Source organism: Sinocyclocheilus rhinocerous, unplaced genomic scaffold (assembly GCF_001515625.1).
Source record: "Sinocyclocheilus rhinocerous isolate Xijiao unplaced genomic scaffold, SAMN03320098_v1.1 scaffold1245, whole genome shotgun sequence".
Classification (NCBI taxonomy): Eukaryota; Metazoa; Chordata; class Actinopteri; order Cypriniformes; family Cyprinidae; genus Sinocyclocheilus; species Sinocyclocheilus rhinocerous.
This window is the reverse complement of record NW_015627632.1, coordinates 519,778-543,148: the sequence shown is the minus strand read 5'-3', so window position 1 is coordinate 543,148 and position 23,371 is coordinate 519,778. Positions and strand designations below refer to the sequence as shown.

Below are 23,371 nucleotides of genomic sequence, written 5' to 3'. Positions count from 1 at the left end.
GGTAGCGTTTGTGGCGAATGGCTTTAGAATAAATAAACTGATAGATTCACTCTTTATTATTATTCCATAGTTGATCAATTTGAGGCACTATTTAAATGTATGCTTATACTGACATCTTGTGGTCGAACAGCAAAGTGAGTAATTATTCATAGTTTACATGGACAATTTTTAGTTTAAAAAAATCTGAAGAATGTTTGTTATTTTTGTTTACAGGGAAAAAACTGTAACTTATAAAAAAACGTATATTTATTGTATGATGTACAGTATATTACAGTGTTAATTCTTTCTTTCTTCTTATTAAGTGTTACCTTTAAAAACATTAGTATGCTTATTTATTTATTTATTTATTTATCATTCATTCATTCACAAGGTGTGGAATTCAATGTCATTCAATGTCATTATTAATTTTTTTTCATGTGGTTGTATAAAAAATAATACAAGAATCACTTGATTTATTTTTACTTCGTTCTTTTATTATTATTTTGTACCTTTTATTTAGATTTTTTCACTTTATCTAACGACTATCGTAGTAAACAGAGACATTATGACAAATCTGCCATTTTTCTATTAAAAATGGCGAAAGTACTGAACTGAATCCCCGCCGTCACTTACTCATTTCTGGGGATTTCATCATTCAATTCCGCGGTGTGGTTGCTCCTCCTCTCGGTCCATGCTGTCTCTGCGGAGCGCAACATCAGCACTCCTCCTCAGGACCAGTACACAGATTGCCACCGTCCGCGCGGTTCCGAGGGTCGGATCCAGTCCCATACACCTGTGTGGTTCTCCTCCGATCAGAGCGCTCTCCCTGTCGGCCTGTTTGTGGAAGAAGAAGAAGAAGAGAAGCGAGTGGCTGGAGATGACGGAAGGACAGAATATGGATGGCAGTATTGAAGAGGTTCTGGCTCCTTTGAGGCTGGCAGTAAAGGAGCAGGTAACACTATTATGAAAGACAATAACAAGCATATGTAATGTGCTGCATTATTGTTATATTTCACAGAGTTACACATTGCATTAAACACCTATTTGCTTTTTATTCGAGGTAGAGCCTTGATTTAGGAATCAAACGTGTCCCTTTAAAGTATGCAAAATGGTTTAAATGGCTTGTTATGGAAAACTACATAATGCATTTTTTTTATGTTATGTTTTTAGGAAATGTGGTGGCTTTATTTTGGGTTTATACTGCTGGATGATTCAGTCTGTCAGTGCCACGTTTGATATGAGCCGTTCTGACATACAGTGCAGAAACTGAGGAGACTGAGGGTGGAGGAAATCACACTCGGTTAAAACGAAACTCCGCATACTTCTTGAAAATGTTGATGGATGCATTCGTATTCTAATATATAGCATTCACAATAATTAACGTTGCGTTTTCTGTTGTTTATTTTTCCTCATAGGGTGATCTTGTGCGCAAACTGAAGGCAGAAAACGCTCCTGAAGTAGATGTCAATAAGGCCGTGGCAGAACTGAAAGCTCGCAAGAGAATCCTTGAGGCCAAGGTGAGAAATGTTATGTTGTCATTTGTGTTCCTTAACATAACGTGGAGATGCGTTCAAGATGAAGTGTGTCTTTCTCTTGTCTCAGTTTAATAAACAACTATAGAGTGTAAAAGAGCACACCTTTTTTCCAGCAGTCTAGCAGTGTTGGAGTATTGGATAAAAGCATCTGCTAAATGACTAAATGTAAATGTAAATGTATTTCCATTTGTATTGCCCATAGGGATTTTTAGTTTTTGTTAAAGCTTTATGCGCTATGAACCAATCCAACCTGCCAAGAGAGAAATCACAACATTACAATCTTTGATTTGAATCAAAATCAAAAATCAGGCAAAATGAAAATCAAGCTTTAAAGACGTGGATCATATATAGAAACAATATATTTTAAATTTATTGTGTGAAATATATATACAGTATATAACCTCCTGAGAACCAGAAAAATAAATTTTGTTTAAGTTTTGTTTTTGTCATTACTTTGGTTGGTGTATAAGAAACAAATGGAGAAATTTTTTTTTTGAAAAAATATATTTTATTCTATGCCTTTTGTAGAGGATGCCAGGACTAATCTAAACAATTAAGACACTAATATGTATTTATTTAATTAATAACAATAATTGTTTAAATGAATGTAATAAATGATACTTTTGACTCGGTCCTTTTCTTAAAACTCGTTTAAAGGCTAAAATGTGAAGTTTATCATTTATAAAACGTTTTGGTTTTGTGAAAACCTGTATCTGAATTCTAAATCATGCTTTTTACAGCCATTTTACAGTTTAATATGTTACCATAGACATTGCCCTACCTCACTCATGTGTTATTAATTTTTTTGTGCAGGCCTTAAAAAGGTCTCAAAGTATTACATTTGATTTTAAAAATCCTGCAGACACCCTGTTATGTTATGGTACCATTTGGAATAACTATTTTTGAATAAGCACTTTTTAACTGTCCTCTTAGGTTGTATTGAGAATGTTATGTAGACTACTAATCAAAAATAGGACCTCTGTACATTTGTTTGTTGCAAATTTACAGACAATGCAATCGAGATGTTAATATTGCTTGTCAACTGACAACAGTTTCCCATTTAAACTAGCATGACTGCACACATTTTATAGTTAATCAAATATTTAAAAGGAAATTAATTATACTTTGATTTCCTTCAATAAAAAGGAAATTGAGTACGATGGTGTAAAAGGTGTGTGGACGTGCATTAGTAATCTGGCCCCTTGGTATAAAGGAGAAAAGGTGCTGGCCCTCGTCACTATCAAAGTTGTCCATCCCTGATTTACATAATCCAGATTTGACTCTTTTTCCATTTTGCAGGAGCTTGCCTTACAGCCCAAAGATGACATTGTGGACCGAACCAAGATGGAAGACACTCTAAAAAGACGTTTCTTTTACGATCAGGCATTTGCTATTTATGGCGGTGAGTGTTTTCAGTTTTTGTTTTTCCTCATATAAATATTTTAATAGCTTTGTTTTACCTTTATTCAGAATTTGAAAGGTTCATCTTAACAAAATTGTATGGAGCAATTACTAGTAAAAGTAATTAAGATTGCTTGTTATTGTCAACTAATAGTTTGCTTTTGTTTGTGTGTGTGAAAAAGGTGTGAGTGGGCTGTATGACTTTGGGCCGGTCGGATGTGCTCTGAAGAACAACATTCTCCAGGTCTGGAGGCAGCACTTCATCCAGGAGGAGCAGATTCTGGAGATTGACTGCACCATGCTTACACCAGAACCTGTTCTCAAGTGAGCATTCATCTGGCTGTTCTCCATTTAATCTGTGCATAATCTCTGGAACTCTTACTCAGTGGTTTCGTTGTGTTTCAGGACATCAGGGCATGTGGATAAGTTTGCCGACTACATGGTCAAAGATGTCAAGAACGGAGAGTGTTTCCGGGCTGACCATCTCCTTAAAGGTTTGTCATTGTTTCTTCTAATAACAACTGCTCCAGTAGTACTGGATAATTTGACTGCTTTGAGACGTCCTCTGATGTGACTCCATGGATGCTGTAGATGTTCAGGAGTAAAAGAAAACAATGGGATCTGTAAAAATCACAAAGGCTTTATTAGGCGTCCAACCAGAATCCATGATTTGTAGACCACCAACCTGACTGAAATGAATAAGTGCTTTATTTAAGCTAAATCTAGACTCCTTAAAGTTGCCAAAATTACCATTTTACATTTCTCATTTTGGCAGTTTTAACAGCTGTATTTTTCTGTTTGCTTGGTTTTTATTTTTATTTTGTGTTGATGTAACTCTTGTAATTATTTGCATTAGATGCTGACATAGCAATAAAAATTAAATAACTACTACTACATTTCTCTTTTTGCAAAAAACAGACTGAAAATATTGGTGACTCATCTTGCACTCAGAGGCATATACATTTTTTTTTTGTCCAATAAAATGCTAAAAAGTTGTATTTTAAAGTTATTTTATTTTAATGCATTATTAGCAGTATATAACAACTATACAGTAATATTAGTACTAGTAGTACAACTTTTTATATTTCCATTATTAAAATAAAATAAAATAAATAATACTACTAATAATAAAAATTCTTGCAATGGCTTTTGTTTTTTAGCTCATCTTCAGAAATTAATGAGTGACAAAAAATGTACGGCAGAAAAGAAAACCGAGATGGAGGGTGTCATCACTCAGGTATGTCTCACTGATGCAATGTTAAATTTACAACTAGCTTTTATAAGCTGAACTTGGAGTGCAAAAGGAGTATTTAATGCAATAAGGACCATACACACCAAGAACGATATCTATAAAACAAAATGTTTTTATAATCGTTGTAATTCTAATGCAGATAGTGAAGTCCACACCACAATGATAATAACACAGAAACGTTTTTTTCTAGCTGATGAACGATAAAAACATTGACAGCCAAAAAGAATTCACGCTATTATAATAAGCTTGATCATTTAAAGCAGCAGAAGACATAACTGCAGCATTATCATCCATTGATGTGGACACTAAAATAGTTCTAGTTATCGTTCTTGGTGTGAATGGGCCTCTACTGTTTAGTAAAATTACTGATTAGTAATAGGTTTATTCTGCCTTTTTTTCCCCCTTCAGATGGATAACTACACTCAGCAGGAGTTGGCAGATTTGTTTGTGCAATACAATGTCAAGTCTCCCAGTACAGGAAATGATCTCACACCCACAATGATAATAACACAGAAACGTTTTTTTCTAGCTGATGAACGATAAAAACATTGACAGCCAAAAAGAATTCACGCTATTATAATAAGCTTGATCATTTAAAGCAGCAGAAGACATAACTGCAGCATTATCATCCATTGATGTGGACACTAAAATAGTTATAGTTGTCGTTTTTGGTGTGAGCGGGCCTTTACTGTTTAGTAAAATTACTGAGTAGTAATGGGTTTACTCTACTTTTTTCAGATGGATAACTACACTCAGCAGGAGTTGGCAGATTTGTTTGTGCAATACAATGTCAAGTCTCCCAGTACAGGAAATGATCTCACACCTCCCATCTCATTCAACCTTATGTTCCAGACCTCCATTGGGCCTGGGGGCAACATGCAAGGGTAAGTAAAGCGTCTGCTAAATGACTAAATGTAATTGTAACGTAAATGTAAGTTGGATACCACCAGACTACATGCTATCATTTTAAAATATCCAAAGTAAGAATACGGATGTGTTACACTTGGGGCTACATTATTTCCATAGCTATTTGAGGCCAGAAACTGCTCAGGGAATCTTTCTCAACTTCAAACGTCTTTTGGAGTTCAACCAGGGAAAGCTGCCATTTGCTGCTGCCCAGATCGGAAACTCCTTCAGGAATGAAATCTCTCCTCGCTCTGGCTTGATTCGTGTCAGGTGCGGATTATGATTTGGTTATTTGGGTGTCACATACAAGTGTTTCCACAGTACTGAAGTGAACATTTCTCTCCATAGAGAGTTTACAATGGCTGAGATCGAGCACTTTGTAGATCCGAATGAGAAGGTTCATTCCAAGTTCTCCAGTGTTGCTGATCTGGAGATCATGCTTTACTCGTCCAAAGCACAGACTAGTGGGCAATCTGCCCAGATAATGAAGCTGGGTGATGCAGTAGAGCAGGTCAGTGAAGATCTCATTTATGGTGTATTGATTATAATTAACACTTTGGTTGTAGTAACAAACGTGTTTTTTGTAGGGCATCATCAACAACTCCGTCTTGGGCTACTTCATTGGAAGGATCTACCTTTATCTGATCAAAGTGGGCGTGGCGAAAGACAAGCTTCGTTTCCGTCAGCACATGGACAATGAGATGGCCCACTATGCCTGTGACTGCTGGGATGCTGAGACCAAAACCTCTTATGTACGTTCAGTTTTCGCTTGAGGACTTTCTGACTTTACCTGCTCAATAAAATGGGAATTTATTTGTGTGTTTGGTACATGCTTTTTTTTAGGGGTGGATTGAGATCGTGGGGTGTGCTGATCGCTCATGTTATGATCTTTTGTGCCATGCACGGGCCACCAAAGTCCCTCTGGTTGCTGAGAAACCCTTAAAGGAACCCATATCCTTCAACTTCCTGCATATCTTAATAACTACAATAATCAAAGCATTTGAGTTGGATCTGAACTCTCTCAGTAGAGTGTTAGTTCTGTTTGTCCTCAGTTACCTTCCTTAACTGCTTCACACAAAGTTGTAAATGTTGTCCAGTTCGAGCCAAACAAAGGAGCCATTGGCAAAGCGTACAAGAAGGATGCCAAGTTCGCCATGGAATACCTGGCCATCTGTGATGAATGCTACATCACAGATCAAGAGAAACTCCTTAACGAGAGTGGGTGAGTATCATCACTGATGAGAGCATTTGAAATTTTTAATTCCAATGACCCCCAAATATGAAGATTCACAATATAAAGGCAGATACACTATCGTTTAAAAGTTTGAGGTTTGGTGTCAGATTAGTGAAAACAGCATTTTTTTTTTTCCAGCATTCAGGATTCAGAATTTTCATCATCATTGCTCCAGTCTTCAGTGTTACATGATTCTTAAGAAATCATTCTAATATGTTGATGTCTTATTATCAATGTTAAAAACAGTTGTGCTGCTTAATATTTTGTTGAGGAATTTATTTGAAGTAGCAATATCATAGGGTTTTTAACCAATAGTCAGAGCTAAAATAGGTATTTTTCTCAGTTCGTAGTGCTCCCCAATGTTATTCTGTTCATTCAGTGGTTTCCTCTGTCATTGCAGTGAGTTCACCATTGAGACAGAGGGCAAGACTTTCAAACTCACCAAGGACATGGTTAACGTCAAGAGGTTCCAGAAGACCCTGCACGGTAAGAGGCAGAAGCTACGATTTTAATGTCAACATAACAAGAATATGTCAGAGGTTTTAATTGACTTCTCTTGCTCCACAGTTGAGGAGGTTGTTCCTAATGTGATCGAACCCTCCTTCGGCATCGGGAGAATCATGTACTCCATCTTTGAGCACACATTCCGTATCAGGGAGGGTGATGAGCAAAGAACGGTAAATGCAGTAGCTGTAATATTCTATAATTAATCATTTCATATGTTTGTCTTGCTTTATTTATGAAGTTTGATTCTTTCTCTTCAGTATTTCAGCTTCCCTGCCACTGTTGCACCATACAAATGCTCCGTCCTTCCATTGAGCCAAAATCAGGAATTTATGCCATTTGTTCGAGAATTATGTGAGTAATAACATCTCTACTCCCATTTTATAAAATTGTATCAATAATATCTGAATGATAATTCTGTAATGATTCATGATTTGCTTCACTCTACAGCTGAAGCCTTGACCAGGAATGGTGTCTCCCACAAGGTGGATGATTCCTCAGGATCTATTGGCAGACGCTATGCCAGAACGGATGAGATTGGTGTGGCATTCGGTATCACCATCGATTTTGACACGGTTAATAAGACGCCCCACACGGCCACTCTGAGAGACCGTGACTCCATGAGGCAGATCAGGGCTGAGGTAAAGTAGTTGGTCATGTTTATGTGTCTTCATTTCATTCACTGAGGCAGCGCGTGTTGACTATTTTGCTGAGATACATATGTTTATTTACAGGTTAGTGAATTGCCCGAAATCGTTCGTGACCTGGCCAATGGTGCCATCACATGGACAGAGGTGGAAAGCAAGTACCCGATCTTTGAAGGCCAGGAGACCAGCAAAAAGGAAACTGTGGAGGAGTAGACTGTCTATTCATCTATCTCATCTGCTTTTTCACTCGAGGCAGTCACGGATATTTTTACATTTGCATACATAGGATCACATTTATGGCAATTATAATATACAACCGATCAATGTGCACCAGATGTTCACACAACTGGAACCACTGTAATCAAGTACTCCTTTAAAACTCAAGAAAGCTCTGTAAGGACCTAAGGATGACTGTGATTAGGTTACTGTGCTAGTAAAAGGATTCCACCATTCCTGTCCATGGGTTGATAAATGAAGGCATGAATCACATGTATGGTCAAATAAATCAAACCAGCACTTTCTGGACCTATAACAATGTGTTCAGTCAATTTTTTGATCAAGTATGTGTTCAGTGAAAGATGCACTGAGTATGTTGGCCACCAGGGGGACGTAACATCTGCTAGTTGATTTTCCATAACTTCAGCCTTTTTGACTCAAATGACCCTCATTGTCCAACACATTATTCAAAGCCTCCCCAATACAGGTTATTATAGGCTTGTTTTTAAACGTTTTTATGAGCAGAATTCTGAGTATTGGTATATTAATTAACTAATTATTTTTGTGAATTAAGTTTCAAGAACTGTATGTTCGTTTAAAAACTAAATATTTTCTTGTTGGTCTAAGCCAACTAAAGATAAAAAGTAAATAGGTGAATGAATTAATGAATGAAGGTGGTATTTAATTTATTATTATTATTTTAATATAAATACATTTTGATTTCCATCTTGATTTTATGTGTTTTTTTTTTTTTTAGGATTTTATGTTAAAGTGACTTTTTAAAAGTTCCTTTGAAAAATAATTTGGCGTGGAAACAATTTTCAATCAGATATTGCTAGTAAATTCACAATTTATTACAAATTGGCAAGTAGCACAATTGATTACACTTGAAATTTTGAAGTAGAAAGGCTTAAATAGTATTTTCTTGTTAAATGCACTCCAATAATCTTTGTTTTATTTACAACAAATCATTTTTTACGGTGTAATTTTTGTCATGACGCCCCAAAGTGGGCCCTGGCCCTCTGTTTGAAAACTAGTAGTTTAATGGTTCTCAGGTCAAAGCTTGGTAATATTGACCTAGAGGGGCTCAGTGATCCATATTCAGACCTGCTATTAATATTTAATCAGGACTATGTTAACATGTTACATTGTTCTGCTTACAACTTAAACTGCTGATACGTCAGGACTTGTATCCAGTATTTCAGGTATTTTTTAATAACAGTTTTAGAACTGAAAATCTTGCTAATATGAATAGTTTTCTTTTATTTTTGAAGGGTGTTTATTGCGGTTAGAAGATGGTGCCCCGGTCTAAATCGTCAACAGGCTATGATCATCCAAAAACAGCCTTGACCCTGACAGAAACAGGTGTGGAAGAGTGTGAATGTGTGCAGGGCTCCTGGCTTTTCTTAAAGGCTGCTAAAGAGCTAATGGCCTAAAATACATGTAAGTTATATTAGGGGACTGACTGCAATAGTCCAATCTATTATGAGTCTTCATTTAACCATAATAAAAATAAGTAATAAATAAGTACAAATAATGTACTGTTAATTGGATTCTGCTTGGTATCTGAGTAATAGCAACATAATTGCATATTTATACAGTAAAAGCACTTATAAGTGGTTTCTCGATGACCCATGACCTCTCTAAGGGTTTGAACAAAGAGATAAGATTTTTTTTATGTGTGGATAATAGATTTTTTTTTTTTTACTTATAATTATAAAGTAAGCACATTATACTTAGTACACCAGTGCTTTTTTTATTTTTAATTGATACATATTTGCACATTTACACTTTTTGTTCTAACCCATCTTCTGTTTCTTATGTAGGACATTCAGTATGCAAGCAATGGAGGTCCAAGCCTATTTCTATTGATACAACATGGCACAATGGATCCGCCCCCTATGGGCTGCTTCAGATGAATATAAATACATGAATATAAATACATCTCCCATTCACCTTTAACTGTCCGCAACTGCCCAACAGGCAGTTTGTGCACCCAACTGACACTTTGTAGAAACAGGGGATGCATTAGACTATTATTTAGCATTATTGCATTTATTTTAAGTTCAAGTGGATTTTTCAGTATTTGGGTTACGGTGGCATTGCTGTGCTCAAGGTTAGTACAACAGGTGCTTCTAAAATCTGCTCGGCACCTCGGTGCAGCGCATGACCTGCTAACATTTATGTCAAATATCAGAGAAAAGAGTTGAACTAATAAGCTTCTAACTTACCTGCATGGTTCCTCTCACAATAACAAACGTCACAATAAAGCAGACCAGGATGGTATTTGACTTCATACCTTCAAATTAGCTGAGAAGAGAAAAAGACCAAAGAATCATTTGCTGGTTAAAAAAGATAAAAAGATTTGGTTGTAATGTAAAAACGATAGTTTAGTGTGATGCTTCAGTCAATACAATGAGAGCAGAAAATAGCCCAGCTAAAAATAGCAAGAGCTCACATAGTGTAGATGCTTCCTGCTCACACAATTCAAATCATTGGAAACTTCTGCCCTGCCCACAAAGATCAAATTATTTTTTTATATCTATTAATTTTTTGTAAGAAAGTGTTGAATATATAATTCCTATTGTAATGACTGATGCCATTTATATGTATGCAATTTAACTCTTTATCCAAAGAGACAGTATGTTCACAGCATACATCTTCTCAGTTCATTTGGTTCCCGGGAAGTGAACCTATGACTTTGGTGTTGCTAGCGTCATGTTCTACAAGTTGAGCTACAGTAACACTACAATACTGCTTTCATCCCATAGTAGTTTACCAATTACCAAGTTGTATTTTTAGCAGGATCCTAATCACTCATTGGCTGTCTTGATTGGGAAATATTTTAATGACCGAATTTGACACCAGATTTTTTTTCACATGTGCATTCATTCTAACTGCACATTTCCAAACTCTCTTAGGTTGTCCTGCACACAATGGGGGTCAAAGCAGCTCTTCCGAGGTACGAGTTCTACTTTTATAATGTAGTGCTGTGTATGGCAATGCTGTGGGCTGCCAGATGGATATTTGATGTATCTAGCTGTAAGTATAAATGAACACATGCACGCTGTTCTGATGTGACCCCAAAATGATGCCACTCTACAAATAAAGTTTCTGGAGTGGTTTCTGTGTGGCTTTTGCCATTTTACTGTAACATGCACTTGAGATCTTTTTCTCACTCATAAACACAGAAATAGCCATTAGAGCACAAAAATAGTACTACTGTATATTGTATGAGGAAAAAGACAGCGAAGCGATCCGCTAACCTCAGAAAGCTATGCAAATTACGCAGCAGGGATCATATGTCAGTATTAATATACCAAAGAATGAGAGACTAAAACAGAGTGGCAGAGAAGAGAAAGAGGTATTATTATGGGTTTGTGACAAAATCTACCAAATTTGCATTAAATATACAGTTTTTTGTATATTTTTTCCCATATAATATACACATCTATTAATTAACTAAAATATTTACTTGAAGGATCCTCTGAGAGTTTAAGATAATATTTAAATAATTTAACAACACATTGGAATGTTCACAGGTCTCTGTTGTCGATTATTAGTTACATGACATGCAGGTAAACAAATAAAATATTTAATCTTTTTTAATGTATTTTTAGTAAATGCTTTATTTTGGTTTGGTTTATTTTACAATTATTCATTTATTTTACATTTTTATGATTTAATTGTTAGTTTTCATTAACTAATTTCCTCATGAACACCAGTTTGGGAAACCCTGTTTTAAATTAATATTTGATCATATTTAGTAATGAATAGAGCATTCATTGTCTCATGATTATCTATATCCAGCAAATTCCAACAGAAAAACCTTCAAGACCAGTGTTCAGTCAGGATGGTATTACTCTGGTAGAAAAATGGTGAGATTTTGTCTGCATTATCTCACATTATGGGTATGTATAAAATTGTGGTAATTGACTCTGATTGATCCATGTCACACTGTAGGATACAGCTGATGTTGAGTGGATGATGTGGTTCTCTATGTTTCGAGAACATATCATCTTTGCACTCTCAGGTCATGTGATCTTTGCCAAGATCTGCACCTTGCTGGCTCCTCAGGTGCCTCTTGAAAGTCCAAATAAATCTATGTTATATGAATAAAGGTGACTCCATACAATCTACCTGAGATGCTCATTCTCTCTTCTTCTCTCATCCCACAGTACAGATCTCTGGTGTTCATGGTGTATGGTATGCTGGCGGTTTTCACCAGTATGGGCTGGGCCTACGTCACGCTCATCCTGTCTCACTGTGTGCTGCTCTACAGCATCTCTCTGGTCAAGCTCAGGTGGCTCTGCTTTGTCGCTGGACTCACTACACTGGCTACTTTCAAAATGGAGCCCTTCATTTCCTGGCAGGTATGTCACTGACATTCTGGAAATATAAAAATGCTACAGAAAAAAAAAAAAAAAATAAATAAATATATGTATATATATATATATATACATGAATCATATACTTTTAATTAGTATTATTATTAAAATAAAATAAATGATGAAGATGATCATGATAATTGTTAAAATAAAAACACTGTTAAAATAAAACTAAAATAAAATGAAAACAAGCATTATTTTTTTATTAACGATAATAATAATAATGTATTTTATTTTATTTATTCATTCTATATCAATAATTATGTTAATAAGATGGCTCATCCATCATATCATCACTTGAACCTAAAATAGTCACAATAATGTATAGATAATAATAGTAATAATAATAATTATTATTAAAATGACAAGAAATGAAATTCTGACAATAATATAATAATTATTATTATTAATAAAAGTGAAATAAAACAATAAAATAAAATTATTATTATTATTAAAATGAAAAGAAATGACGTAGTATTAATAAGTATTAATAAATAAAGTAATTAATAAATTATGATGATGATTATTAGAAATTAAATGATGATCATAATAATAATAATTGTTCAAATAAAATAGAATATTATTATCATAATTAATCGTTATTAGTGATCATTATTTATTTTATTTTTTTTACTTATACATCTATGATTATGTTCATTCGAGATGGCTTGTTTTTCAGGCAGGGTTTGTGTCTGGCAGTTTTGAGCTCCGTCCTCTTCTGTTCTACGGCGGCTGTGGGTTCACTATCATGCGGTGTTTGAGTTTTGCTCTAGAGAACTGTGAGAGGAAAGATGGAAACTACAGCATCCTGGAGCTTCTCAAGTACAACTTCTACCTTCCCTTCTTTTACTTTGGACCCATCATGACCTTCGACAAGTTTTACATTCAGGTCTGTAACTAAATCAACTGGTTTGATTATTTTCCAAATAATTCGACTGTGATTTTATAGCATTGCCCTTTGACCCCAGCAGGCCAATAACCCAAACCTGACAAGGAAGAATGGAGAGATGTGGAACATTTCCATTCAGGCCCTGCTAAACCTGGGGGTTATTATGATAGTGGCGGTCATCCTACACTTCATGTACATTCTGACCATACCTAGTGACATGAAGCTCCTTAAACACATCTCTGACTGGGCCCTTGGTAAGTATGTGTGTGCTTGTATTCACATGCTTTGCAGTTCATCAGTGTCCAAAAGACCACAATAGTCTTTCTCTTCTTTCACTACGCAGCTGGATTGGCTTATTTAAATCTGGTGTATGATTGGGTGAAAGCCGCGGTGATGTTTGGAGTGATAAACACAGTATCAAGACTGGATCATCTGGACCCTCCCAAACCACCGAAATGCATTACAATGCTTTATGTGTTCTCTGAGACGTGAGTGAGCTAATTTGTCATTATTTGTTTTCTTTTTTCTTTATTCTAAAAGTTATATTAAAATTTTAATGTAATCAGTAAAATTAAATAGTATTGATAATTCTGAAAATAAAAAACATTTTTATTATTTTTTTTTTTACAGACACTTTGATCGAGGAATAAATGACTTTCTCTGCAAGTATGACTGACATTCTTACTTTTATTAGACTTTTAACCAACACAATGCTGTTTCAAGCACCAGTATTTTAATAAAGGATGCTGTCATCTTTACAGTTATGTTTATAACTATCTCGGTGGGAAGCATGACAACGTTTTGGATGAGCTGATAGGCTCTCTGTGCACGTTTGGCATCACAGCCCTCTGGCTGGGACCGAGCTGGGTGGTTTTCATCTGGGCTTTCTTAAACTGCTTTGGCCTTAATTTTGAATTGTGGATCGCCAAGTTCTTTACCATGGAACCTTTTATTTCTATTGAGGTAAGCTGAAAGATGACCAATAATAATTTGCTTGATTTTCTAGTCATGTACTGTAACATGTATGCTCCAGTAAAGGGAAAGAAGACAGGCTTTGATTGATGATCCAGACCCAATCCCCCCTCCAGCCCCCACTCCTGCACCCACTCCCACAGATCCTAGCACCACCCAGACAGACGCTGCTGCTGCTGCCACCCAGCCTGTGGACCCAAACAAGCAAAAGGCAGAGTAGAGATAACACATGATGGTTACATTTTGATGAAACCTCAATGGTTTACTTACACATTTTGTGTCTTCTTGTGAATTCGGCAGACAATGATAATCTAGAAATATGGAGAAAATTGTTTTAATGACAGTACTGTAAGAAAAGAGTATGCATGCGAAACAGCTATTTAAGTTTTTACAGATTATTTTCAACATTACAGACTTTACTCTCCCTGGCTGCTTTTTAAATTAGTGACAGTTTTACATGTGTAATAGAGTTTCATTATGTGATTTGTAGGATGGATTTTATTACTACAAATTTTATAGCATAGTTTTAATTAAAATGAAATACAAATATTCAGTGTTCGTATCACAAGTGATTACTATAATATAATACATAATATATATTACTAATATGTATTTAAAAACAATGGACTAACAATCACAAAAACTGTTTTACGAATTTGTGATATGCATTAAAGTCATCTTCATTAATGATTATGTGTGTCTTTTTATCACCTAGTTTTTTTTTTTAATGTTTTTTTGGGAACCTCGTGTTTCAAATTTCTGCAAATAAGGAAATGGCCAAGTTGTAATTGACAGAGATCGATCATCTGGGACACTCATCCTGCATGACAACGTGGTCGCTTAAATTAAACTGTGACTCTTAACAAAAGCATAAATGTCACTGAGAACATTCAAGATCTTTGATGTCATTAAACCTTTTCACTCTAGGATATTTATATGAACTGGCATAAGCTTTCTTCTGTTTGTTCAACCATTAAGGTAACCCGTGACCGTGAATGAACTATTGATATTATCAGTTTTTCGTAGAAAATAAAACAGAAAAACAGAAGTTGGCCCTATATTTTTATGTTACTTTATATATATACTATTTAAATATATATAATATATAATTTGCTATGCTAGAAAATGCAGTTCAGCCAATATGTTAAAATATTAGGTTAACTTGTACAAGAACTAGCACACAAGGCTTTGGAATATATAAGATTATTTGGTTACACTTTATTTAAAGGTGACATTGTTGTAGTGTAATTACATGAAGCACTGAGTAATATCTATTATCTTCATGTACTTACTATAGGGTTAAGGTTAGGGTTAGGTTTAGGGTTAGTTGCTTGTAAGTATGCATAATTTACTGCTGTTACTGTAGTAAGTACATTTAACTACGTCACCTTAAAATAAAGTGTTACCTATTATTAAAAAAAAGCATAGTTTTGTATAACTTTAAGCAGTATTACTAGATGAGAATCTCTGTAATGAAATGCCTCTTTATCAATAATATAGTCTATAAAATAATAAGTCAAGAGGGTGATTCATAGTCCCATAAAGGTACCATGTAGTGGTCTGTGATCTCACCCAGAAGGCCAGCGTTTCTTCTGACTGCTGTCTTGCATGGGGAAGTGTGTCAGCTGTTGCACAGGGCAGGGGGTTGTGTTTCACATGTACAAGTATGGATTCCACATCTTTGTGAAGGATCTATAAATAGCCCCCAGTTGGAGTTTGGTTGAAGTATTGGGACAGCTGATGAAGCCTGAAGTCCCGACAGCAACGCGGAACTGATTCGGCCCCTTCCTCTTCTTTTCAGCCAGTAACAGAAGTGTGGTACAGAGACCGCTGGACTAGCCATTGACTTCACTGTGACCGACAGGGATACTACACGATCAATATGGCTCTACCCATAGATCCCATGGAGGAGCCGCGCATGTACCAGCAAACCCTGCTGCAGGATGGTCTATACGATCTTCTGGAGAGCGATATGATGGTTGACTGTGTGTTGAAGATCAAAGACAAGGAGTTTCCCTGTCACCGGTTGGTCCTGGCTGCTTGCAGCTCGTACTTCAGAGCTTTCTTTAAGTCAGGTGTGGAGGAGAGTAAACAGAAGGAGATTGCATTGGAGGATGTGGAGCCTGGAGTCATGGGTATAATCTTGAAGTACCTCTACACCTCGAACATCAATGTGACGGAACAAAACGTACAAGACATCTTCGCTCTGGCCAACATGCTTCAGATCCCCTCGATTTTCACTGTATGTGTCTCATTTCTGCAAAAGAGACTGAGTTTGAGCAACTGTTTGGCAATTTTTCGACTAGGCCTGATGCTGGATTGTCCTCGTCTGGCCATATCGGCGAGGAACTTCGCTTGTGAACGCTTCCAGTTAATTGCTCGTGATGAAGAATTCCTGCAACTGACTCCAAGTGAATTGGCAGCCATTATCGCTTCGGACTCTTTGAATGTAGAAACGGAGCAAGACGTTTTTGAGGCTTTGATCAAGTGGGTTGGACATGACCAAGAGAAGAGACTGGAAGACCTAACGGGACTGCTGGATTGCGTCAGATTACGTCTGGTTCCCGAGGACTACTTCACCAAAAACGTGGAGAAACATGAATGGTTGAGCTCAAACCCAGAGATCACCAAGAAACTGCAACTGGTCAAAGACGCCCATGCTGGGAAGCTTCCTGAAGTCAAGAAGACCAAAAGCAAAAAGAGTGCTGGTGAGGAAGGAGAGAAGAAGGGAGACGAAGAGGAGGAAGAAGAGCAGGGGGAGCTATTTCCAGGAATCTTGAATGACAATCTGCGGTTCGGGATGTTCCTGAGAGACTTGATCTTCTTGATCAATGGCACTGCATCAGTGGCTTATGACCCAACGGGAAATGATTGTTATGTGGCGTCACTCTCCAACCAAATTCCTAAAAACCACTGCAGTCTGGTAACAAAAGAAAATCAGATATTTGTGGCAGGTGGACTCTTTTTTGATGAGCAGAGCAAAGACGAACAGATCTATTCATACTTTTTGCAGGTAAAGGACTTCCTTCATTTACTTCTTTCATTCATTCTTTTCTCAGAGTCATGAATTCTACACATTGTGAAGTTTATGTAGTGTACATAAATCATAGACAACATTAGTAAAGATATCCTTTTTTTTTTTGTCTCTACCCAGCTATATTTACCTATATATTTAGATATCAGTGAAAGTAAAGACCCCATGGAATCATTGGTATTCTATGAAACTAGGTGGGATTGTCTCTTGTTGAAAACACAAGATGTTTAGCTAGGTTTTAACAGTGTTTCTAGAATGTACGTAATTGGTGCCCAAAGAAATAACCAAACTGGAACTATACCGTAACGTTAAGGGAACGTTTTGCATTTGTTGGGGATGACTTGTATGAGTCTTGTGATTTGTAGCATGCATCACAAGACTTGCTAGTTGCTAGCCAGTTATAAGTGGTATTAGGGGAAGGGATGTTCTCATTCTAGAGAGCTTTTTTGATTGGGCAAAAATGTGTGTAGTTCAGAATGAGTCATCAATATTTTTTTAAATTTGTTTTCCCATTATTTTATAGACAGTATTTGAAATGTAATGCTTTATTTTTCATTTTAAGTATTCTAAAATGTATGTAGTCAATGTTTAGAATACAATAACATATAGAACCATTTCACAAGTTCACCTGCCCATCCAGTCTTAATAGTTATTGGCAAATGAACCTGGCTTGCTGTCCTCGACAGTGTCTTGAACACGAGGCTCGGCTTGAGCTGTGAGTTCAACCACCCCATTGTGGTACTGAATAGAGGGAGAATAACAGAAATAGAGGAGGAGATGGGGAGGTGGAAGGATGTCGGAAGAATTGTCGCTGAAGAAATGACTGCTGCTTATTAGGCTCGTAATGATGATTGACAGAACCGAATGATTAGGCTCCTCACTAACCTGTTTGGTACTTCATATAATACAATAGACACTAACATCTCAGAACATTTTGGAAAGGTTAATTTATGGTTCTAAAATAATAAAACCTAAAAGTAACCATTAACATTGTCTAGAAGTTCTTAGCAGGTTATCACACAAAACCACCCTCCTTGCAATGTTTCTAGAATAATTGGTTTCTCAAATATTCAAACAGGAACCATACCCAACGTTACAGAAATGTTTTGTGTTTAACAGACATGCACTAAAAGGCACAAAACTCTCATTTTGATTTCATGGGGTCTTTAAATTATCAGCAAATGCTCATGTAGACTGTCCCGTATAACAAAGTGGATGATATATTGTCATTACATCTGACAGTTTGACCCTGCAACATCAGACTGGATGGGCATGCCTCCCATACCCTCCCCCCGCTTCCTATTTAGCATGGGAGAGGCAGAAAACTTCATCTTTGTTATTGGAGGGAAAGAAATGAAGGAAGGAGAACACATTCTGGACACAGTCATGGTTTACGACAGACAGTAAGTATGTTTACTGATGCCACATGAATTATTTGAATATTAGCTGTACATTTGTCTTTTATGTTTATTGGATCTTCCCAACAGATATACTGTAAAAAAAGATTTTTTGAAGTATTCCAGTATTATTGGAATATATTTGACAAGAAAATACTATTTCAGTCTTTCTACTTCAAACTTTTAATTCAGTGCTTTACTTGCCATTTCTTCTGTAATTATTTGTGAAATCTAGCAGTTGACCGCTGAAAATTTTTTCAGTGTACTTCAAATAATCCTGTTTTTTTTTAAGGTATCTTAAATGGGCAGAGTCAGATCCTCTTCCCTACCCAGTATATGGCCATGGAGTAGTATCTCATAATGAAATGATCTATGTAATTGGAGGAAAGGGAGAGAACAAGTAAGTTTCTAAGCTAATTCTACACTTCGTGTTGGAATATGCATTCAATATTATAGCTAGTAGTAAGGCTGATCCTGTATCTCACATTTATAAACACATTTGTCTTATTTTATAGAGAGTGTTTGAACAAAGTATGTGCGTACGACACTAAAAAGCATCAGTGGAAGGATCTGGCTCCATTAAATACTGCACGCTCACTCTTTGGGGTCACAATTCACAAAAACAAGATCTACGTGGCAGCTGGTGTGACTGACACTGGCCTCACAGGCAGTGCTGAGGTCTACGACATCAAAACCAACAAGTAAGTGTGTGGCCACATACAATATATGCTAAACAACCTGCAGTATTATCTGAGGCTTATGGTATGCATTGACTTGTGGGACAAACCCATCACAATTCGCTTGCAATAAACTGATATTTAACCACAGCACTCTATATCTTCCAGATGGTCAGAGTTTGTGGAGTTTCCCCAGGACCGTAGTTCGCTTGGCCTGGTCACTGTGGGTGGTGTCCTCTATGCTGTGGGTGGATTTGCCATGTTCCCCAAAGAGGACAGTGATGATCTCATGCCACAGGAGATGAATGACATCTGGAGGTGAGACGCCCATTCACTACACCAATCAGCTTTTAAGTGGAACTATGCAAAGGGAAGCATCCACTTAGTAACTGTTCTAATTAAAGGAATAGTTCACCCAAAAATTTATATATTTTTTGAAAATTTACTCACCCTCAGGCCATCCGAGAGGTAGCTTGTTTATTCTTTGGAACAGTTTTGGAGAAATTTAGCATTACATCACTTGCTCAACAATGGATCCTCTGCAGTGAATGGGTGCCGTCAGAATGAGAGTCCAAAAGCTGATCTTCTATCCGTAATATTGCTTTCACCAGCAAAAAAAAAAAAAAAAAATGTCTCGTCTGATTTAGAAGAGAAATATGCACAGATCAAGCACCGCTTACAAGAAAAAAAATGTCTGTGGATTTTGTTGCGAGATGGACTTTTTCCACTGGAGGAAGTGTTATTATGGATTATGGATTTTTGGCCAGAAGTGACAATGTGTGGATTATTTGTGGATTATTGTGATGTTTTTATCATCTGTTTGAAGACCCATTCTCTACAGAGGATCCATTGGTGAGCAAAAAAAATAAAAATCTATATTTCAGATGGCATGAGGGTGAGTAAATCAATAAATAAATGTAAAAAAAATCTCGACATCCATTCTTAACTGAAATGATACCGACATATTGTGAATCTGACCACATACACATGATTACAACAATCTATATGTTCAAATAAAAAGGTTCATGTTTGTTCACAGGTATGATGAGAGTGAGAGGAAATGGAACGGCATACTGAGGGAGATTCAATATGCATCTGGTGCAACAGTTCTGGGAGTTCATCTCAACACTCTTTGGCTCACTAAAATCTGAGACTACACCAGTGTCGTCCAATGATTCAATATACCAAAATGAAAAGAAGGTACAAACTCTCTGCTGATATAAAATCAGTTATTATAGGGTGGGACAAAGTGAAATCATCACGAAATACAGAACATCTGTTCTCAAACTCATTCCATGAAAGTGATCAATTTGATATTCAACATTCAAACACGCTTTATCATTTGGAACAGAGAGAACAAGCACAGATATTGTGAAAATGGCTGTGGAAATGCTGTTTCTGAACAATTTTAGTATGGACAGAGCTTCTTGTTTTAGGTTGTGTACTCTTTTTTTTAAATTTATTGTTAATGTGACATTTCTGTTGTGTTCTGAATGAGAGAAACTCCCAAAGTAAAATAAAAACAAACACAAAAATTGCTTGGTGTGATGATTCATTTAGTTCACTATTGAAATTAGCATTTTATTTTGTTTTATTACAGACAATAAATACTACCCGGTACAATAAATGACATAAAATACAGCCTCATTTTATTAGCACCGCTAGACTCTAGTCTTTGTATTGTTTAGTATTCTGTTGACAGAACCAGCATGACTGCCAACATCATGTACACAAAGTTAACCAAGACATACTAGTGTATAGAATTAAAACGTAGGAACAGTCATACTCATGATTGGTTTAATACATTGAATGTATGGGTAAGTTTGAGTATTACATGTCAGGTACTAGTTTAGGGGAAAAAAGGGGAATATATTTATTGAATTTGGTTTCAAAATGTCTTTCCAAGATAACCGCATGAAGAGTGGTTTCTTTAAAAATGAAAGACAATAAGAAAAACTACCCAAATTCTGAAGTGCAAATCTACTTTTGCTATCACTTATTGTTTATTACAAAGGATAGCACACACCAGGACAAACTAAAATAGCAGACAAATCCTTCTTAATATAAATCTTTCTCTCTTTCCAAGATCCCTTAAATATACATATTTAAAAAATAAAAAATAAGAAGGCCACAAACATCCCAAATCTTTCTCAATAAGCAGCACACTAGGAAAACACACTAGTGAAGTATGCAAAATATAAAAATTCTTACATCTTTTACTCTCCCTCACAACATGTAAGAGAAACGTGTTCTTTCAGATGCACTAAATGTAATCATTGAGCTCTTCAATGGCCTTTTACTTACTACAATATCTTCAGAGATGGAGGAGTATTTACCTCTGTGCAATTTCACTTTACATAAAATATAATAAGACTTTAGTTTAACAGAGAGAGACAGAGAAATAAAAAAACAACAAAATAAAAAACAAAGAAGGGCATAATAAAAAGCCTTCAGCAGTATCATTTTAACAAAACTTGTGTTATCCAAAACTTGTTGTTCCACGATTTTAATATTCAAATAAAGTGCACACAAAAAATTAAGTAAAAAGGGAATTCGGTGGTAATTCAAATTATTATACGACCATAATGCAAGTGCTATATGCATCTTTCAAACTTTCTGGGGAAGTTTTTAATATTTAAATAAATATCGTATAGAAAATTAGATTAAATATGTTTCATTATATTAATAGGGGCTTAAAAAAAAACAAGCATCCTCAGTTTTTTGAGGACACTGTTGGGTATAAGGTGCAATAAGGTGCAATATGAAAAACATGTAAAGAACACCAACAACAGGGTTCAATTCGTGGCAAAACCATAAAAAGGCTTGACCAATCATCATCTGGCATAACATTATTGCAGGAAAAAAGTAGTCCTTTTTAAAGTCCTCCTGGTGATGGTCTCTGCTCAGATTATCACCATTAACTTTAACCATTAAACCATGCCACCGTAATTTCAATCTACACATTCATGATCATGGCTACTCTATTGCATTACACACTTAAGGCAGGTTTGTTATAGTGCCTCCACAATGAGCTGGTCATGACCGCCAAACAGACTTTCAGTTACAGAGATAAATATACTGATCAATGCAGATTATTGACAATTATTGCAATTACTGTCAAATATAATTGTTTAAATCAGCTCTTTTTAAAATAGATTCTAGAACTTCTACAATTACATTCCAACCTTAAAGGGACAGTTTAGCTAAAAATGAAAATTCTGTCATTATTTACTTATGTAGCAGCTTGGGCTTTCTGCTATTAAGGAAACCCATTTCTGCCACAGTATTTAAAAGAAGAAGAAAATGTTATTGCTTTTTAATCTCACAATTCAGACTTTGTTTCTCTCAGAATTGTGATGTATAAACTCGATTCTGACTTTTTTCCTCACAATTCTGAGTTTACATCTCACAATTCCGACTTTTTTTCTCAGAATTCTGAGTGTACATCTTGCAATTGATTTTTTGTTTCTGTCACTGAATAAAAAATAAAATAGACAATTATGACGTTTTTTTTTTTTTAAAAAGGTAGCAATTACCTTTTTTTATTTTTTATTCTGTGGCAGATATGTTCTTCCATAATTAACAGCACCAGTTAAAAAAAATTTCGTTCTTTTTTTTAAGTAAATAAACAGATTCTAAAATAAACAGGTAAGTAAACGATCTACATTTTGGTGAACTATCCCTTTAACTGACCATTCTGCCAGGACTTTCAAAAACTTATTAAAGAAACACATACCATTTAAAACCACTTGCCATTACCTGCATTAAGATGGGTTCTCTTAAAGAGCAGGTCATATGGGTTTTTGAAAAATATCTCTTTTGCAGATTATAACGTAGTTATCCTTAAATGAAAACAATCTGCAAAGTTGTTAATCAAAAAAGTGCATGATAAATAAAGATATTGTCTCTCAAAAGAGAGAGTCGATTCTGAATCGCCTAAATGAGTCATCATATTTTCGAATCTTTTGCCTGTTACCGATATACGTCACTGGGTAACACATTTGCATAATCCCAGCCTGCCCGCGAAATACGAACAGAGTCTGACCTGCCCACAAACACTTCCGCTAGTTAGTGTGTTTACATCATGTCGAGAAGACGCCGTGTTCAAGGATACCACAGAAATACAATTCAAAATGTCATTTTACCAAGGACTGCTTCTCTAATCTTGGCTTTTATCTTCGTTGGCTTCTTCTATCTTCTTAATTTGGACTAACAAGCTCTCCGAAGCACAACCTGTAAGTACGATTGATACGTTCTGTGTACATTTTCAGTTGAGTGCTCAAAATATCAAAATAGTAGCTTTTGTGCTAATATGTGATGTATACCTAGTGCAGCTTTAG

At 35.9% G+C, this 23,371-nt stretch overlaps 3 protein-coding genes across 4 annotated transcripts; all 3 read left to right on the top strand.

Annotated features, from left to right (window-relative positions):
- Positions 1-613: 613 nt before the first annotated feature.
- On the top strand, positions 614-7,990 carry LOC107733158 (glycine--tRNA ligase; the record flags this gene model as incomplete). Its single annotated transcript, XM_016544690.1, has 17 exons — positions 614-931; positions 1,395-1,496; positions 2,814-2,916; positions 3,098-3,239; positions 3,321-3,409; positions 4,076-4,152; positions 4,906-5,051; positions 5,194-5,343; positions 5,422-5,584; positions 5,661-5,825; positions 5,917-6,024; positions 6,150-6,295; positions 6,708-6,793; positions 6,875-6,984; positions 7,072-7,165; positions 7,262-7,452; positions 7,546-7,990. Coding segments are annotated over 17 exons (2,316 nt in total), but the record flags the coding sequence as incomplete, so codon positions are not given.
- Positions 7,991-9,644: 1,654 nt separating this feature from the next.
- LOC107733243 (protein-cysteine N-palmitoyltransferase HHAT-like protein) lies at positions 9,645-13,978 on the top strand. Of its 2 annotated transcripts, none has more exons than XM_016544813.1 (10): positions 9,645-9,790; positions 10,596-10,716; positions 11,485-11,552; positions 11,638-11,751; positions 11,853-12,047; positions 12,742-12,951; positions 13,034-13,205; positions 13,295-13,439; positions 13,582-13,617; positions 13,713-13,978. In XM_016544813.1, the coding sequence occupies exons 2-10, from the start codon at positions 10,611-10,613 to the stop codon at positions 13,921-13,923; spliced, it is 1,257 nt and encodes a 418-aa protein (XP_016400299.1). In that variant the 5' UTR covers positions 9,645-9,790; positions 10,596-10,610; the 3' UTR covers positions 13,924-13,978. The 2 variants fall into 2 exon arrangements, with proteins under 2 accessions (XP_016400299.1, XP_016400292.1); XM_016544806.1 differs by having other exon boundaries at positions 13,031-13,205.
- A 1,540-nt stretch (positions 13,979-15,518) lies between these two features.
- On the top strand, positions 15,519-20,553 carry LOC107733151 (kelch-like protein 40b). The gene is made up of 6 exons (XM_016544679.1): positions 15,519-16,936; positions 18,200-18,360; positions 18,647-18,754; positions 18,870-19,055; positions 19,200-19,349; positions 20,071-20,553. The coding sequence occupies exons 1-6, from the start codon at positions 15,806-15,808 to the stop codon at positions 20,180-20,182; spliced, it is 1,848 nt and encodes a 615-aa protein (XP_016400165.1). The 5' UTR covers positions 15,519-15,805; the 3' UTR covers positions 20,183-20,553.
- Positions 20,554-23,371: the final 2,818 nt, after the last annotated feature.

Bases quoted from the DNA above. Each gene is read 5' to 3' on its own strand.
- LOC107733243 (XM_016544806.1), top strand. From the start codon at position 10,611: ATGGGGGTCAAAGCAGCTCTTCCGAGGTACGAGTTCTACTTTTATAAT. The intron at 12,952-13,030 runs GTCTGTAACTAA...CTTTGACCCCAG, and splicing joins TCGACAAGTTTTACATTCAG to CAGGCCAATAACCCAAACCT. The intron at 13,206-13,294 runs GTAAGTATGTGT...TTCACTACGCAG, and splicing joins CATCTCTGACTGGGCCCTTG to CTGGATTGGCTTATTTAAAT.
- LOC107733151 (XM_016544679.1), top strand. From the start codon at position 15,806: ATGGCTCTACCCATAGATCCCATGGAGGAGCCGCGCATGTACCAGCAA. The intron at 16,937-18,199 runs GTAAAGGACTTC...TACATCTGACAG, and splicing joins TCTATTCATACTTTTTGCAG to TTTGACCCTGCAACATCAGA. The intron at 19,056-19,199 runs GTAAGTGTGTGG...TATATCTTCCAG, and splicing joins TACGACATCAAAACCAACAA to ATGGTCAGAGTTTGTGGAGT.